Source organism: Myotis nattereri, assembly GCF_964212035.1.
Source record: "Myotis nattereri genome assembly, chromosome: 12".
NCBI classification, from domain to species: Eukaryota; Metazoa; Chordata; class Mammalia; order Chiroptera; family Vespertilionidae; genus Myotis; species Myotis nattereri.
Window position 1 is genome coordinate 63,775,394 of NC_138087.1, and position 19,204 is coordinate 63,794,597.

At 45.1% G+C, this 19,204-nt stretch overlaps 1 protein-coding gene across 5 annotated transcripts in view; it reads right to left on the bottom strand.

Moving 5' to 3' along the window:
- EPB41L4B (erythrocyte membrane protein band 4.1 like 4B) overlaps positions 1–19,204 on the bottom strand; it is a gene marked incomplete at its 5' end in the record, with an annotated part of 115,018 nt that overhangs the window by 18,569 nt on the left and 77,245 nt on the right. For 4 of the 5 annotated variants that reach the window (XM_081103440.1, XM_081103437.1, XM_081103439.1 and 1 more), the window contains 5 exons: positions 4,216–4,314; positions 6,369–6,436; positions 7,224–7,349; positions 12,789–12,907; positions 14,902–15,137. In XM_081103440.1, coding sequence (XP_080959566.1) covers positions 4,216–4,314; positions 6,369–6,436; positions 7,224–7,349; positions 12,789–12,907; positions 14,902–15,137 — 648 coding nt within the window. The remainder of the gene's footprint in view (positions 1–4,215; positions 4,315–6,368; positions 6,437–7,223; positions 7,350–12,788; positions 12,908–14,901; positions 15,138–19,204) is intronic. The other variant, XM_081103438.1, reaches the window with a different exon arrangement.

Here is a 19,204-nt window from a genome sequence, read left to right on the forward strand (position 1 = left end):
ATTACAATAAGAAGCAGGCTGTGGGGAGGAGAGGAAGGGCGGGCGGGGGGTGGAGGATGCCAGGGTGGGGGTGGGAGTCCCCTACACAGAGGTCCCCCTCTACCAGAGGCCCCGCTTATAGGACCCAGTACACTGACATTTTTGCCAAAGCTAATCTGGGCTGGATTTTCTGTCACTTGCTGAGGGATTCAAATAAGTTTTTTAAGGAAAGAGTACACATAACATAATATTATTTTATCTATTTGTAAGTGTACAATGCAGTGGCATAAATACATTCACAATGCTGTGTAATCATCACCACTATCGATGCCCAAAACGTTTTCATCAGCCCCAGCAGTAACGGTACCCAACTGCTTTCTCCCCTGGTAGCGCCTGTTCTGCTTCCTGGCCGGATGAAGTTGACCTAGGGACCTTGTCACCACGAGGGTGGGGAAGTCCAAGTGCCAGCTGGGCTCATCCCCAGGTCAGATCATCCTGGCACAGGACCAGAGCCGAAGCACCCATCCCCCGTTCTTAGTATGGACAACATTTCTCAAATGGAGAGAAATAAACACAAGGCCCCAAACACCTAATGCCAATCAGGCTGCTGCCTGAGCAGTAAATGGCTATCGGAGGGCCAGGGATAATCCAAACAAACCCTGCCCGCTCCAAATGAACCGCTGCTCACTGACAAGCCCCGGGGGGACCTCTGGGCCCTTGGAAGACCCTGCCTCATCAGAGCGTCTTCGTACCTGACATCTGAAGCCATGCCAGGCAGTGCCTGCTCTCAATGTGATTTATGGCGAATGCCTGTGTTTGTATGAATGCCTGGGGTTGGGGGTCACACTGTATCGATTTGACCTCTGGGGCGCTGGAGATTGGGTAGCTAAGGTCAGTCACATGAGTGACCCTTAATACAAACGCTGGATGCCAAGTCTGGAGCGAGCTCTGGTTGGCAGCACTTCACGTGTGTGTCACACGCTGTTGCTGGGAGACTTCAGCACTGCCCAGGGGGCTCCTCTGGAGAGGACGCCTGGCAGCTTGTGCCTGGACTTGCTGGACTCCACTCTATGCACCTTTTCCCTTTGCTGTTTTACTCTGCATCCTCTCACTCTAATCGGCCTTCGCTTTGGGGAGAACAGCTTTTCTGGATTCTGTGACTCCTCCAGCGAGTCATCCAAGGTGACAGTAGTCTTGGGGACCCTGACAGACTTTCGCTAAGGCTCTCCACGTGGCACTTCCGGAGCCACCCAGCCATAATGTTGTGTTTTAGAAATGATGGCTGATCCTGGATGGTGTGGCTCAGTGGTTGAGCATCCACCCATGAGCCAGGAGGTCACCGATTCAATTCCTGGTCAGGGCATATACCCAGGTTGTAGGCTCAGTTGCTCCAACCCCTGGTGGGGGGCGTGCAGGAGGCAGCATTCTCTTCCATCGATGTTTCTATTTCTCTATTCCTCTCCCTTCCCCTCTCTAAAATAAAATTAAAAATTTTTTTTTTTAAAAAAGAAAGAAATGATGGCTGAGCGAAAGAGGGTAGATACAAGACCCATGACCAGTGGGCACCAATGTGATGACCAGCGGGCACCAGCGTGGCCCGTGTAGGGTCCCGCATGATGGCCTCATCACAGCAGAGGGCCTTGTGGGAAACGTGGCCGAGGGACATGGCTGCGGTGTGGGTGGGACAGACTGAGGAGGGCTCTGGGGATCTGAGGTCATTCTGTGAATGGAGAAGCCTCAAGAGGAGGACTTGGGACTTACTACAAAAAAGGGAGGACAAGTAGGGTGTGAACAACTAAGCAGGAAACTTAATGACGCCATGAGTTTGGATTCCTGCTGACGAACTAAGTCAGACCAGTTACATCATTAGCTCATTTAATTTTCACCACCACCCTGTATTGTATTGAAATTACTTGCCCAAGTCACACAGCTAGTTAAGTGGAAGAGTGGGATTAAAATTTCTTTTCTTTTTTTAAAAAATATATTTTATTGATTTTTTACAGAGAGGAAGGGAGAGAGATAGAGAGTTAGAAACATCAATGAGAGAGAATCATCGATCAGCTGCCTCCTGCACATCTCCTACTGGGGATGTGCCCACAACCCAGGTACATGCCCTTGACGGGAACTGAACCTGGGACCTTTCAGTCCGCAGGCCGACGCTCTATCCACTGAGCCAAACCGGTTTCGGCTAAAATTTCTTATTATCTCATTAGAAAAACTGTAACCTGAAAAGCATAGCTATTATTTAGTTTTACATAAAAAGCCATTTAAAAAAACAGCTCATCTTTTGGAGCAGGAAGTAAATGGATAATGCCTCAAATGGAAAAAGACTCCAAATTCTTAATTTTTTAAAACAACCTTTTCTCTTAACTTAGCAAAGAAACATATATCTAAAGTTCATCAAATCTTTCAGTTTTACCTGAGGTAAATTCATATTAAATTCATGAAACAACACTTTAATAAGTAAAATTTTATGTGCAGCACTATTTTCTTCGAAATGATTTTCCCCCCTATTTTGACACACTGCACGCATAGAGAAATGTCTAAAGTAAGTCATCAAATGGGAACATTGATTATTTTTGATGGAGTGATTCTAGGGAATTGGTTACTTTTCTTTGGACTTTCCTGTCTTGCTTGGATTTTTAAAAACTTTCACACTATGTTTAAAGAAACAGTTAAGTTACATTTCTGGAGAAGATAAAGCAGCTTGTCACTTTCTAAACGTGCTAGGCTTAAAGGAGGCAATTTGGTGAGTTGGTTAAATTCTCTTCTTCCAGGCCACGCATCAGTCATTGTTTCCAACATGATTACACATCCCCAGTGGCTGACAGCAACATTTTAAATTTCAAAATGTAAAAGGCCAGGCTAATCCTGCCAGCCGTATCCTCAGGGAAGCAGATTTTTCAAGGTTTAATTTGTCCCCCAGAGAGCATTACGGCTGTTAATTATCTGAGTCTTACTCGTTTGGGCTTTCTTAGGAAATACAGCTGCTCATACTGCCCGGAAGTTTCTACAAGGGATAATGAGGTGGGAAGTGTCTGCCCTCCTCCCTCTCCTTTCCACCAGGTGGCAGGCCTGAGACAGCTGGTTGAGAGCTGGATCGCCTTACTCCCTGTCCTAGGCTGTGCACTCAGGGTAGGTCCCCTTAAACTTGACTTTTTCTCAGACGCTTTCAGGTCCTTGAGAAGAAAGGAACGGGGACTAATTTATCCTGTGGCCAGGTCACCGGCTAGGAGGTTCACCCGCATTAACTCATGTTAACCACCCTCGCAAAATTCCTCAGAGGTAGGTATGCTCTCACCCATTTTACAGAGGAAGAAAGAGAGGATCATAGACTAACTTCCCCAAGAGCTTCCAGCAGTAAACTAGCCAGGCCTCCACCAGGAGCCCTTCTAATTCCAGGGGCCTCACAAGGTCTACATTGCACCCGAAGGCGCCCCTGCAGCTCACTGACCAGCCCTGGTGCCACAGCCAAGGTCAAGAAATGAAAAATGCCACTGTGGTCAGTACTGCTACTATTACGAAGACCATCGCCACCCTTACTACAGCATCACCGGTATTCTTTGGATTACAATCATTTGTAATCTGCCTTTCCCTCTACTAAATTGCGAGTCCTCAGATGAGAATGATCAAAGTCATTTTGTTCTTCCCCATGGTACCTCGAAAAGCCTGTGAGAGACCCTGACCCAGGAGACCCAGCGAAACCCTGGCTGGCCTCCCAACTCATAGAAACTGGGAGACAATAAAGGCAGATTGTTTTGTCATTGTTGTTTTGTTTTTTAAATATATTTTTATTGATTTCAGAGAGGCAGGGAGAGGGAGAAAGATAGAAGCATCAATGATGAGAGAGAATCATCAATCGGCTGCCTCCTGCATGCCTCCTACTGGGGATCGAGCCCAAAACCCAGGCATGTGCCCTGACCGGGAATCAAACCCTGACCTCCTGATCCATAGGTGGACACTCAACCACTGAGCCACACTGGCCACGCAGATTGTTTTAATTAAGCCACTAAGTTTTGTAGTAATTTGTTCACAGCATTTTATAATGAACATAGATGCCAACTCTGTAGTGTTTTCAGGGAGGAAGGTCTGGTCTTGTTATGACCTAACCTGGAAATTAACTGTATTTTGGGGATGGCTCTTTGAGACTGATGTGAAGGGCTAAGAAGCATTCATGACTGAACATTTAGCATCACCCTTGTTGTAATATCTGAGAAATTTGCAGTAAGAACTCACAAACTGTATTGCCTTGTTAACTTCCTCACTCGGGGAGGCTTGATTTCCGGCTTTTCCACTGCTGGCTGGGCCGTTTCCACACGTATAGGAATAGGACTTCTAGAGACAGACCAAAAATAAAAAAAATACACACATAGAATAATGTGGTTGCCAGAAAAGAGGGGTTTAGGGGGGATGTGCAAAAAGGTGAGGGGAATTTAGAGGCACAAACTTCTAGTTATAAAATAAGTCCTGGGGATGCAATGTATACCATACACAACAGAGGGAATAATCTATTTATATAAAAGGCTAATATGCAAAGTGTCCCTCCCACCATCCCACCAGTCACTATGATGTGCACTGACCACCAGGGGGCAGACACTCAATGTAGAAGCTGCTGAGCTGCAGTGACTTGGCAGCAGTGGTTCTTGGGTGACGCACCCCGAAACCAGAGAGGAGGGAGCCGGATTCCTCGGGTGCCTCGCGGTTATGTTGTTGCTGGGACACTGTCAGCCTTGAATCTGGTTTACTGCACACTTGCATTTGTGTTCCACACCCTGTACCACAGCAACTTTGCAGAGTGCCCTCTCCCACTCTGGGACCCTTCAGGGGATGTTGGAGAGCTGGTTTCGGCCCAATCCCTGCAGGCCAGGCTGAGGGACCCCACCTGCTGGAGAAACCCTGCTCACTCCACAGACACCGGGGAGGGACCACGGGAGGTTGGTTCCAGGGCATGTCCGGCCTGTCTCACCCAGTCCTGCCCCACTGGCCACCTTCCAATTAATTTCCTTTCAATGTGCACGAATCCGTGCACCAGGCCACTAGTATCATACTACCTTTGTACAGTGATGGTTACTAGACCTAGCGTGGTGATCACTTCATAAGGCATATAAATGTCAAATCACTATGCTGCACAGCTGAAACTAATAGAGCATGGTATGTCAACTAAAATTTAAAAATAAATAAATAAACAAACTAAAGCAAAACAGAACAGCCCCAACAAAAATTTGTATGGCCTTGTTTTGGCTGTAGGGGGCTTGCTTTCTGTTAATTTATACCTTAATAAAAATAATAGTTAAGATAATCATTTTTTTCTCCCCTCCACTCTACTAATTAAATACAATTTTTTTAAAAATATATTTTATTGATTTTTTACAGAGAGGAAGGGAGAGAGATAGAGAGTTAGAAACATCGATGAGAGAGAAACATCGATCAGCTGCCTCCTGCACATCTCCTACTGGGGATGTGCCCGCAACCCAGGTATATGCCCTTGACTGGAATTGAACCTGGGACCTTTCAGTCCGCAGGCTGACGCTCTATCCACTGAGCCAAACCGGTTTTGGCAAAATACAATTTTTTAAAAAATGCTATAGAAAATCCAAAAACAAAAAATATCCTAATAAAGAAAATATAGCAAGTAAGAACTGAATGTAATTGGGGTACCACATAAAATTTCCCTGCCCAAGACACCCATCCCCAATATCAGGGTTTGATGCATTACCAGGATTTACTAGTAAAATGAGTAAAGAGAAACCTGTAGAAAACCTATTTTTACTGACTTCCAAGTAATCTTGTAGCCATATTATGGAATATATGTATTTAAAGATAAAGAACCGTAGAGTAGTTAATGTGAAAGATGCATAATCAGAATACCTTTAAGACTTGCTCTAAAACATTTTAATTCAAATGCATATGTAAACATGGTAAAAATTAAATTTCACTTTTCCCTTTCCTCAATAAAATATGCCAGATAACCAATAGGCCCCATTCAAAACAGCAATTTTAGGGGAAGGCTTTCAGGATTTTTGCAGTGGTCGAGTCTGGATGGCACCCTAAGAGCAAAGTGGAGTCTTTAAGGGGAATGACAAGGTCAGATCTCTACACTTGAGAAGCAACTCGAAGTGATTTCTCTGTTAGCACCACAGGTAGCAATATTAAAACTGGGGATAAGCATCATTTTTGAGGCTCAAATGAAGTTGTGTAAGCCAGTCTTTTTTCTTTTTTCCTATCTCGCCAGGCTCCCATTCACCCAGTTTTCTTCTTCCTCTCTGATTTTCTTTCTTTTTTTTTTCTCTCTCTGATTTTCTTAGCAAAACCCTCATGAGTAATGTTTTCAGGGTCATGTTGATGACACAGAGAATATTGTTTCCCCATTCAAACAAGAAGCAACAGACCTTACATTAGCGTCCTGAAGACTGGATTTCTTATTGATATTTACAAACGTTGATTCCTCCTTTCCAGCCTGTGAAAGAAAACAGGCAGGTGAATGTCTTGGCATGCGAACCTGTTCTCGCGTCTCCTACACTCACTGGATTACAGAAATGTGAAGGTGGATTGAGGAGGTAGTTCATCAAGTACTCAGTCAATAACAAATATTCTCTGGTGTTTATGTAAGTTAACAACAAAAAAAATGTCTTCTTGAGTCATTCCCCATCATGGGGATTAACGCCTCATCATTCAAAAGCAATCAATGCTTGTTTACTGAGCACCTGCTATGCGCCAGCTCATGCTTAAATGAGAAAAGGATGGTGTGCAAAAAGCCACAGTTGAACCCCCACCTCGCATTTTAGATCAGGAATAACAATCGGCTCTATAACCACGCAGCATTTAACAGCTCATTCTTTCACATAAGCATAACAGCCTGGGAGGAACTGTGTCAGATGACTTTGATAGAAGCTTTGTCCCCCTCTCTCTGGTGAATCCCACCAAGAGCAGTGGGGGAGGAAAGACACCCCCCACCCCCCCACAGACAGCCATGCCAGCTGGACGCACGCTAGAAGGCAATGGGAGATGCAGCCGTCTGCGGCCCTCATACCCGGCACGACCTACAGAGCTGGCTGATTCACTTACCCGATTAATAACTGTAACCAGTTAATAACTCCTTATATTAAAATCTCTCTGCACAGGTGTGGCTCCTGTCTCCTGGCTGGACCATGACCCACACAGGGTCCTAGAGTACCTCATTCTTCTCTCGGGTCTGGAGGAACTTCTGTCGTGTGAAATCAAAGGAATGCATGCGCTCCACACACCTGGGCACTCACTCGGGAAGCATTCTCCAACTGGGCTTTCAAAATGTTACACTTCACGTGATCAGCCACAGGGGAAGGCAAGAGTGGGGTCTGAAGAGTCTTCTCAGAAACTTTTTTTTCTTCAACCTGTGACGAGCCAAAATGCAACAGATTGGATGCAAAGGAAAAGGAAAACATACAGATTAACCTTTCCTTTAATCATAATTGCAAACAACACAGTCTTAAACATATAAAGACGTGTATCACCAAAGCCTTATATTTGTAAGCAGTGCTTTTACTATGTGCAAAGAATTGACAAGCCCTTCCTCTCATTCTCATGTGAAGCAGGGAGAGGATGCATTCGGGAGCACATGAGCCAGAAGACAGGGTGAGCCCTGGCCAGGTAGCTTAGTTGGTTAGAGCATCATCCATATACACCAAGGTTGCAGGTTTGATCCCTGCAGGGCCATGACCAACACAGGGTCGTAGAGTACAATAAGAAACCAATGAATGCCCAAATAAGTGGAACAAAATAGATGTTTCTCTCTTTCTCCCCACCCCCCACCCCCCAGCATCTCTCCCTCTCTTTGTCCCGTTTCTCTCTCTCTCTCTCTCTCTCTCTCTCTCTCTCTCTCTCTCTCTCTCTCTCTCATCAATAAATAAAAATGAAAAAAAGAAGAGGATGGGGTGAAGGTTCAAAGAGAGGAGGTTCTTTGAGAGCCCTGTAGCTACACCAGCAGGCAGGTCCAGGACTCAAGCTTCGAGTCTCCTATATCTTAGTGCAGTGCTATTTCCCCCAAAACTGCTACCTTTTACATATAAAGATTCAATTCTGTGGCTCGTTGGGTCAAAGGAAAGAGTATAAAATATTCATTGGTATGTTTTCAATAAATCTTGATGAAAAACGTGATTCACAATGAGAAATTTGTATCTATGCTCCCTCATTGGAGAGTGTCTCGGATTTCTTCCATAACTTACTATGTCTGCCATTTCCCATGAACTAACTGAACATGCACCTATAATTCATATGATCCAGTTAAATAAGATTACCCTGGAACTACCTAGTTTAAGTGGTGTCCTAAGCAGTAATATCTGAAATCATGGGCTTGGTGACTATTATATGTATTATAATGTACAGTATGATAGTTATATAACTATTAAAAATGCTTATGCATATCATCTTGGATGGCATACATATTACACACAGGGAAATCATGTCTTATTGTTAACCATGTCTATTGTGGTCATTGCATATTCCACTGAGCACATAGCACGTGCTCAATAAACACCTGCTGAAGAAGATCATAATGACATATAGTTATTATTAGAAGAGATGTATTTCATAAGAAAAATACAAGGGCACATGATTGCTAAAAGTCGATTTCATGATATCAGGACATAATGTGGCCTGTCAGCCACAATGGGCCAGGGCAAGAACAAAATGTTCTAAAGGCCTCAAATTCTGCAAGTTCCAAAATTAATCTCACTCTCTAACTCAAAAGTCCTATGGAACATCACGGAATCCCTGGAGGAATTATTGTGCAATTGGCTGGTTGACATCATTTATTAAAGAAAAGAGGGCATAGAAAAGAGTGTCTCCATGGGACCTCCAAATGCATAGAGGAGCATTTGGTAGACCAAGCAGAACTCAGCAATCTCATGTAACAGTGAGATAAGCAGTGACAGAAGACCTGGATTTGAATCTCAGCTTTTTCCCTTACTAGCACCATAAACAAAAGCTGCTGCTGCTGCTGCTGCTGCTGATGATGATGATAACAACAACAACAAAAAAATGATAACATTTACCAAGAGTTTATAATGGGCAAGGCACTGACCAAGCATTTCTTTTGTATATCTTATTGCATTGTCTCATTTAACCATCACGTGTGGAGGTAGATACAATCACTATCCCCATTTTATAGATGAGAAGAAAAAAAAGAGAGTAAGTCACTTGCCCAAGGTCACACAGTAAGTTCCAAGAAGAGCAAAGATTCACACCCAAGGCTGGAGCCCTGACCACTCCACCACACTGGCTCCCCTTAACCTCCCCGAGTTTCAGTTTCTTTCTTCGTAAGGTTATTATGAGGATCAAGTGAGAAAATAAGATATGAATGTCACTTTCATGGTAGATTCTTTGGTTAGAAAAGAAAATATAACTAAAAAAGAACATAAAAGAAAATATAACTAAAAAAGAACATCAGACACGAGGACACTAATGATCTTAAGCCGTCAAGTTGGATATGAAGAAAACGGACTCATTTGGAATCATTATCCTAAGAGACTTAGCAGTTTCCAAACAGCAAATGAAGTAACTCATGTACTTTGAAAGATGAGATTTACAGTTCACCTTTAGGATGATGCATCATGTGTTTCTAAATCCTGTTAGATAAAGTGTTTACTGCCAGAATGGTGTCTTCCCTGTGTGCAAAGAGTTACTTTTTAATTAGATTTACTTTGGGGGAATGATATGCTGGGAAACAGAAATTAAATTGGTTCCAAAGCCCATTTGAGGTTTTTGACAATTGCTTAAGGGGACATAGTTATACTCAAAGTCATGACCGAAGACCTACTTAAAAAAAATTGAATGCTGCTAAAATAAGAAAAGAATGAGGATCCAGCATTGATTTTTCCCCCCCTTGAATTTAGTAATTCTTTTTAGACATACAATTCAAGCTGGCTTGTTCCTGTTTGATCTGGACAAAGCAAGAGCTACTGTTCAGCTCTCTGATTTGACTCAGGCGGAGGCCAATATAAATTTTGGAAAATTCGAGTATCATTATGTGAACATGTTTGCATAAAAGGCGTCTTCCGGGGGGATAAGCATCTGGATTGCAATAGGACCATATCCCAGCCTGGAGGATGGCTCTGAGAATGTTGTGCTTTCTCTTCTGCATGATCAGAGTTTGTATTTTACATTCAATTTTAACTGTGGACAGATGATTTATTGTTTGATCTAGAAATACAGACTTCAAAACATACAGAGGAATGACACTTGGACTTGGGCATTAGAAAAGGTCCATCTGTTTGGGGATGGCAATGGAGATAAATGATCAGGAGCATTTTTAAATTATTGACACGAATTGTTCACACATTTGAAATCCCATGAGATTTAACTTCTTATGATAATCTTAGGTACTACTTTGGAACTGAGCAATGAAAATGTCTTCTCACCATTAAATCAAGAACAGGTACTTCTCCAAACCTTAGAAGAATCAGTAGATTCTTGATCATTGAGGCTGGAAAAAACTTTAAGAGTCATCGAAGCCACTGGTCCCAATTGTGGTATCATATAAGTTGTAAGGTCTGTTGCAAGGAATGCTTTATTAATGATAAAAATCATAGTGTGAAATAATAATATACTTTGCTTATGTGATAGGACAAAGTCAAGGTTATCTGACATCATTCTAGCCTGCCTGCTTACTGAGGTATTTCTTCAAGTGGGAGAGAAAAGAGAAGCATTATACATAGTTTGAGCTTCAGGGAAGAACTTAATAAGTCACAGCTTACCCCAGAGCAAGCCACTGTTGTCCATTTCCCACCAACACTCATGATGATGACCAGTTACATACCGCTTCTGCGTTCCCTGATATTACATGCTATACTTCCTCACAAAACATGTTTGGGCGCTGTCAAACTCTGGGTAACCCCCCGTGAAAACATTTAATGTGTAGAGTGCATCAGAAAAGTTGAAAACCAAGAGACAGAGAAGGACAAGTCTAGAGGGCACAGGATGCACGGGATTGACTCCCCAGCACCTGGTATGGGCCTGCTCAATGAAGAGCTGTTGCTTGAAGGAATGAGTGTCATCCCGCAGGAGGAATTCTCTCCAGCTAGCCAACAGGGAGCATAGGACAAAAGGAAAGTGGCCGGCCAGCTGAGCATTGACCTATGAACCAGGAGGTCACTGTTTGATTCCTGGTCAGGCCGATCAATGATTCTCTCTCATTGATGCTTCTATTTCTCTCTCCCTCTCTGAAAGCAATAAAAATATATTTTAAAAAAAGAAAAGTGGATGAGAGGGGCCTTGAGGTTGGGATCCCATTAAGGGACAGAAGGACTTCAGGCTGCCCTGTGGGAGGAGGAGGAGTGCAAGGGAGTGAGGGTCTTCTGAGAAGCTCTGAAGTCTACTGTAGACTGGAGGGCTGGCGAGGGTGGAAGAACAGCCCAGACAGGAGGTATAACCTTCCCATGCTCACCAGCAAAGGGGTGCTTCCCAAGTCAGGTCTTCCAAATTTCTTCTTACAAAAGAACAAAGCTAAGCATTAGAGTGGAACGAGTGACAAAGACTATTCCTTTGGGGACTTTAAAAGAGTAAAATATTCTGACAAAAGCAGCTCTCAACTGGGAGCGATGTGACCTTTCAAGAAACAATTGGCAAAGTCTGGAGTCAATTTAGTTTCAACACCTGGATGGGGGTGGTACTAGCATCTGGTGGGTCCAGGCCAGGTCTGCAAACATCCTACAATACACAGGACAGCCCCTCTCAACAAAGAAATAACAGCCCCAAATGCCATAAGGCCTGAAACTGAGAAACCTGGGGAAGAAAAGAAAGAACCATATCGGAGTACAAAGGGCAACGGATGAGGCATCGGGGGTGCGTGGATTCAGCCCCTGCTGTGTGACCTTGAGAAAGTAATTTCCCTCCCTCTGGTTTGATGTGGAGAAGGTTGAACTAAATAATAGATCAAATCCAGCCCTGACAGTCTATAGTTCTAACATAAAATGAGATTTTTACAAGGCTGTGCAGTTGGATAAGAACAGATCTAACCACAAGAGAGCTTGGCTTCTGCCCTGTCCCTCCCTCCCTCCTTCAAGCCTCCCCTTCCTTCCATCAGCGAATAGTTACTGATCATCTACTATGTGCCAGGCACAGTTGGAGAGAGAGAGAGGAAGTGGCGTGGGCCAAACTGTGCCTCCCCCGCTCAAAAAAATTCCTATATTTGAAGCCCTGACCCCCAATGTGATGATATTTGGAGACGAGTCGTTTGGGAAGTAATTAGATTTAGATGAGGTCATGAGGTGAGGACTTCATGATGGGATGAGTGGCTTTATAAGAAGAGGAAGAGAAAAAGATCATTTTTTTCTAGCAAATGGGGACACAGCAAGAAGGTGACTTTCTGCAAACCAGGAAGAGAGCCCTCACCAGGAAACAAATCAGCCAGTGCCTCAATCTTGGACTCCCCAGCCTCCAGAACTGTGAGAAATAAATATCTGTTGTTTAAGGCACCTGGTCTATGGTGTTTTGTTATAGCAGCATGAGCAGACTAATACAGAGGGGTAAAAATGGGAAGAGCAGAGTGAGGACTCTTCGCTTGCGGATCCTTCCGTTAGAAGGAGGGAGAGACCACTAATAGATCCAGCCTGCTGGCCTCAGCACTGAGGGTAATGCCTCACTCGGTAAGTCACCCAAAAAGGATGTAAGTGAATATTTGCTCCTCAGACATGCTGAGCAGAAACATCAGGAAAGCCCGAGGAGAAACCCCTCCAAGCCAAAGGCACCGGGTCTAGGAGGCAGCCAGGGTAATCATCAGAGGTCTGACGTGAGCCCCAGGTCCACGCTCATTGCCTGGTTCTGGTCCTCGGTACCTTATTGATGTTGATGTGCAGAGCAGGCCAGGGTCCAGGAGCCTTCACAGTGTCCAGTTCCAGCTTCTTTAGATGCGTGGCCGCCTCACTGAACAGGGCAGGTGCTCCTGGAGTCAGTTCTATAAGAGACAAAAGGGAACGAATGAGGAAAAGCTAGACGGTAAAAGATGCTTCCAGAGCCCCACTGCCAGCACCTTTTCTGCCTGCCTCCTCCTCTGGCAGCTTGCATCCCTTGAATACAACTAGTTGACGGGGTGTGAGAACATCTAAGGTCAAGGTTTCAAGGCCTAACTCCCTCATATATGAGCTGGGTGGCCTGGGCGAATCACTGGACCTCTCTGAGCCTTTGTGCCATTTTACATTGAAAATAAAATTATTTACCTTTCAAAATTGTTGCAAATATGAAATGAGGCCCTGCATGTACAAATGCTTTATTAATGGTAAAGCACTGTGCAAATTGGAAAGATTCGTGTTCAAGCTAACAGGCCTATATGGATGTGCCCTTAAAAACTAGGTTATGATTCTAAAGTCAAATTCATTGATTTTTATTTCTCTACTACTTTGGATTAGTTCCACCACCCCTCCCACTAGCTAGTATTTACCCATTAACACATGACGTTAAATATGTGATATTCATCACACACTAAAACTTGTGCCAAGTATTCTTTGCCATTTAGGTCTGGGGAGCTGGAATAGAGAGATGAATGAGGCAGATGCATGTGCAGACAACTCCAAACGAGAGTAATAAAAGGCTTATTTAATTGCTACAGGATGAGAGAGAAGGTACTCCACAGCTAGGAATCAGGGAGGGGTGTGAGAGATGCTTTCACGGACCACATCTGAGCCAGTTCCTGAGGGATGTGTAGGAGTTCACCGGGGCAGCGGAAAGCAGGGGCAAAGGCCTGAGCTGGAAAACAGCACAATGCGTGGTGAGAGCAGAGCGGTGGCTGGAGCATAGTGAGTGGAGGGAAGGCTGGAGACCTCGGCAGCGGCCAGGCTGTGACGGTCTGTGTGTGGCCATGCTTAGACGTATGGGCTTTATTGCAGGACGGGAGGAACCATGGGACGGTCTCAGGCATTTGGTCAGAGGTACCTGGTGAGAGCTCCTGCTCCGGCAGCTACAACCTGGAGAGTGCACTAGAGGGGGTGCCCTTGAAGGGGCTGTAACAGTTATCCAGATGCAAAAAGATGAGCCACGGCCTAGGGCAAGGGCAGTGTGGATAGTGATGACGGGAGGGAGTTCTGATTCTTCAACACCAAGGGAATGATGAGTTCCCATTCCCGGCTTAGCCAACCGGGAATTGTTCCCTGTGGCCAACGAGTGGCCAATGGCTCTTTCTTTTCACCAGCTCACAGACTCCCAAAATGTCAGCGCTGGAAGGTTCCTTGGCCATCCATGTGGACACCCTCTACCCCATTTCACAGCTGAGCAAACTGGGGATCCAAGAGGAGATTTGGCTCAATAGTGAGCCTGGGAATTGCCACCTCTTGACGCCTGCCTCTTCCTCAGAGCTTTTTCAAACCGTATATGATAAAGAATATCAGTTCTTGCCCCCTGGATGTCACAGACCAATTCTTACATAAAATATAATAGAAGTGAATTCCAGAAAAATAAAAGAATAGACATACAAAACCCATGCCCACATTTTTAAAGCTTTAACAGCTATAAAATCACCTTTAAATTGCTAAAAATGTTTCTAATGGCTTACTCTCCATTTCCGTAACTTCTCTCCCTAGGTCACCTTGCTCTCAGAAGAGGGAAGTCAGAAAGGGGCTAGAATGGGTTTTCCTGAAATTAGGAAAGCAGAGATTCTAGCAGCCTCACTCCCCTCTTTCTCTTTTCGTCACCTTGAGCCTGTGCTGGAGACGGATGAAGCAGAGATGAGCTAAGGAATGAGCAGGAGGAAAGAGGATTGTTACCTTGTAATGAAATCAGCTTCCTGGTAAACCATACTCCCTACCTTGCTCCTACATAATTGCTCAAGGCCCAGACCCAGTAACCCAGCGCTGACATTAGCTCCGTTCCACGCTGCACCTGCAGGGTCTGTCTTGAGGATGCATGGAAGCCAGCCATGCCCTGTAGCATCCCTCCCACTACCCCACCCCTACTCACTTGTAAGGGATTTACTGCTGGAGTTTGGGGACCTCAAAGGCCCCTCCTTATTCTCCAGGGTCAGCGAGAGGCCATAGTTTGCGTGGTGCTGGTGCTGGTGCTGGTGCTGGTGCTGGTGGTGGTGGTGGTGGTGGTGCCTCCCCGAAGCTTTGGTAGTGAATGGTGTGCCCCCGTTCTCCTCGATGCCGAAGGGTAGCCGGTCTGAGCTGCTGAGCCCTGGGGAAGGGAGCGGGTAGCTGTGGAGGGTGTCAAAGTCAGTATTTAGAGAAGCAAATGCCATACTTTAAAAGAAGTTCTCAAAGCAGGAGAAAAACAAGAGAAAGCAGTTCAACAGATCCACAGGGTTGTTGTAGAACAGGACAGAAGGGCTACATTGCTCTCCAAGAAAAAGCAGAAAGTGGGAATTTGTATACATCAGAGACCTTCAACCTTAGCAAAATTCTCAACTTTGAAATGAAATCATTTCTGTTAAAAAAGATGTTCTCTAAACAGGAAGGAAGAAATGAAAAGCAAGGATAAAAAAAAACAATTTGTCAACTGTCGTATAACACGATCATAATGACAAACTGGAAGTCTTGGAGTCCCCTCTCCCTTCCTCCCCACCAGCCTCACCATGCAGACAGCACCTGTTGATGTTACTGCTGTGACATCTTTTCATTCCAATGGTTCCTCTCGCTTCTTACCAATATTGCCTATGGAAGCCCATGTCATTTCCCACGTAGACTGCCTCAAACACAGATTCCTAACAGCCCTCCTCGCCTCTCCTCCCTCTGACCCACCCTGGCTGCTCCTGGAGGCCTTGCTCAGGACGGTCTCACATTGTGCGCATGTGTGGAAGAATGTGGAAGAAGGGGTGACTTTGGCTTCTGGGGCCGGGGAGTCACAGAGCAGCCTCCCTTCTCCAATGATATCCACCCTCCCCATGGAGACCACAAAGCAGGCAGCAAGAAGCACACCGAGTTGTTGAAACACCTGGGTTCCCGTCTTAGTTCTACCCCAGCCTTGGGAGGAACAGCGGGCAGTCGCTCTGAGCTTCAGTTTTCTGCCTGGGAACATGCAGCTGGTGAGGTGATTACTGGCATCTTCTTGGGATGGTTTACTGCACACTCACTGTGTGCAGGGCGACCCTTTCACCTGCCCACGGCACCTGCCAGCTTCATAACAGGGGGCCGGGAGACAGGAACAGCCCGCGCAGCCGCACATGTGCCCCCAACACCTTCCAGAGCAGCCTGCTGGGGGCACGCCGGCTCCTCGTTACTTGGAGCCCACAGTGGGGACGACTCCGTACGCCTAGTCGGAACTAAAGCAGCAGGGAGATGCCGACAAAGACCTCAGTAGAGCCGCTTCCCATGGACGGGCGTCAGAAGGGTGGCAGGCAGGTGGAACCATTGATTCTTTCGGTCCTCAGGCAAGTGGACAGAACCAGAGAGCCTGGAGCCTCAAGTAGCCTCGTCTGCTGACTCGGCTGCCACACAAATACGTCATGTTCTGTGTGCCGAGGACGAGGAAACGTTCGGAAGCACCGCCACGCGCCCACACTGCAGCCCATTAGCCTGGAACTGTGGCTCTCCAACCGGGGCGCTCAGCAGAATCTGCGCAAACACCGTGTTTTTACAGCAGGTGGTGTCAGCCAGCACCCTCCCTTCCCCAACACTGAACACTAGCGCAGTAATCATGCTCTCCCAACACTCACAGAGAAAAACACCCAATGCTCGGTTTTTCAAAGTGCCCAGCAATGTGTCATCTATTAATGCATTTAACCTCCCAACAATCATTTTGAAGAAGGGACAGGTATTGTTTTCTTTATTTTACAGATAACAGAAAGGAAGGAGATCCCTGGCTGGGTGGCTCAGTTGGTTGGAGCGTCATCTCCTGCACCAAAAGGTTGCAGGTTCGATTCCCAGTCAGGGTGCATACCTAGGTTGCAGGGTCAATCCCTGGTCTCTCTCTCTCTCTCTCTCTTTTCCTCTTCCTCTCTCTAAAAAATCAATAAACATATCCTCAGGTGAGAATTTAAGGAAAAAAAAAAAAGGAAGAGAGACTAGTTAACTTTCCAAAGCCACACAGCTAGTAAATGGCAGAGCTGGGATTTGAACCCAAGAAGCCTGACTCTAGAGCCCTGTGCTCTCTCAAGTGCTCAGAGGCACTGTACGGCCACGTGGACAGAAGCAGCAGTATCATGACGTGAAAAGAGCGCTGGTTGGCACTTAGCTTTGGTTTTATGGCCACTTAGCTATGTGACCCGAGGTGACTCGTTTCACTTATCTGGGCCCCAGACACTGCATATTTGGACAAACATTTATTAAGCATTTATATGCCAGGAACTACAGCTCAATGAAATAATTTGATCTCTGCCATGTCCTGCTGAGAGCAAGGGCAAGGTGCATTTGCTCGGTATGGTTTCCAGGACACCTGTCACTTATTTCAATTTTTATTTAGTGGAGACTAAACAGAATGGACCATTAGACCAACATATTGCTACAAGCTCTTATTAAATTCAGTGGCAGCAAGCAGAAAGTGTATTTGAAAGCCGTACTTTTTCCATAATGCGTTTGAGAAGAAAATTGTGTAAGCATCTTAGGAGTATGACACATTACACGTTAGGTCTATTAATTAGGAATGATTTCTTACAGCAACTTAGTGGTTCTATTTATTTATTTTTTTTAAAAAGAGCAACTAGAGAGGAAAGATGCCCTACCTCACTTTTTTTCCTGTCTGAAAAGGTCAAGATGACACTTTCAGGGCATGGTTTAGAAGTCTTTCTATAGACTACTAATTGGCAAAAGAGAACTTTTCCCATTTGTATTTCTTTGAAGACATTTTCCTAGCACGGAACTCGGCACTAAGTCTAGTGTTCATACAGGTGATGTCTGAATCGCTACCTGGGGCCAGAGACGGCCTCTTCTCTGTCTATGCTGGGCCGGTTACGGTACTGGCACAGTGTAGATGCAGAGTACGTATTTATTGAATGAATGTCCTTGTGCATTCAATTTTAATTCTCCCTGGCTAATTTATCAAGTGTCTACTCATAAACGCTTCACCTTGCTCTCCAATCCCCCAGGTTGCCTTCCCGTTACATTCTCGTCTTTGCAAAACTGCAGAGTGAAACGTGTCACATCTTACGGAGCCACGGGAGCCCTTAGGGTTCCATGGTAACTGAGTGTCCTGCGTGGGCCAGACAGGAAGTGCACCTCCATCTTGGAGTCCGGAATTCTCCTTGGGCAAAACTGTATCCCATGGTTTCAATGAATGGTCGTCAACAGATAGCAGGCCTTGAACACTTGCTGCTGGAAAACCCATTTTACCTTGATCTCATTCTTGCTCACTGCCACAGGCGCTTCCTGACTGTGCGCGAGGCACCAGGAAGCCACGGGGAAGGGTTCTCCAAGTTCGTGGTGAGATCTAGGGTTTTCACCATCCCAGATGGATTTCAGCATCCGAGTCCAAAGGATAAATATTTTATGAGTTCATTTTTGCCCTGAGGCTTATGACTAAGATTTTATTCACTGTTGTCTGCCTTGAAAAAAATACGGACACAAATATAGTTGTTTTCCTTTATGCCATTCACTTCCAATTAATCTACCGGTGCTTTCCCTTCTTGATTTATTGCAGATTTGGGGGAGGGGTTCTTATTTTTGCATCCCAGTGCCCACTCTGTGCCTTAAATGAAGATTTCCCCCCAAGTTAGCAGCATTAACTTGCCTCTAGCCACTGCTTTAAATGCATCCCCACACAGTATCATATTAAATACATCCCTACATAGTATCATATTAAATGCATCCCCACACAGTATCATACGGGAGCCCTCAAGGAACAGGGAGAAAAAGTCATCATTTCCATCAAGTGCAGCTGCTAGTGTGTAAAATAATGTTTCAAAAGCCAGTCCTTTATCATCCCTTGCATTTTGAAAGAGCTATTGTAGACTCGGGCACCAGATGAGTATTATTCTTCCACCCTGCAGACACTACCTAACTCACCCAAATGAATGGAAGTATCATTCATTCCAGAAAGATGCTCAGGTTCAGTGCATACATTACATGCTCTGTGAAGGGCGGGTTTTAAACATTCTAATGGCACAAGATACCAGTATGAGCAGGAGCGGGAGCTGAACGCTGGGTTCATGTTTTTGAGGTGAGCCAGAGGGATCATATATTTTGGTTTTCATGAATGCTTGAAAATCTCCTCAAAGGCTTCCTCTCTGCTCCCCAATTCTGGTAGGTTTTTCAGAAGCTTCCATTATAACCATCCTGCAAGCCTCTGAAGCTGTATTTTAAGGGCTTGTTTAATTGCCTTTAATATAGGT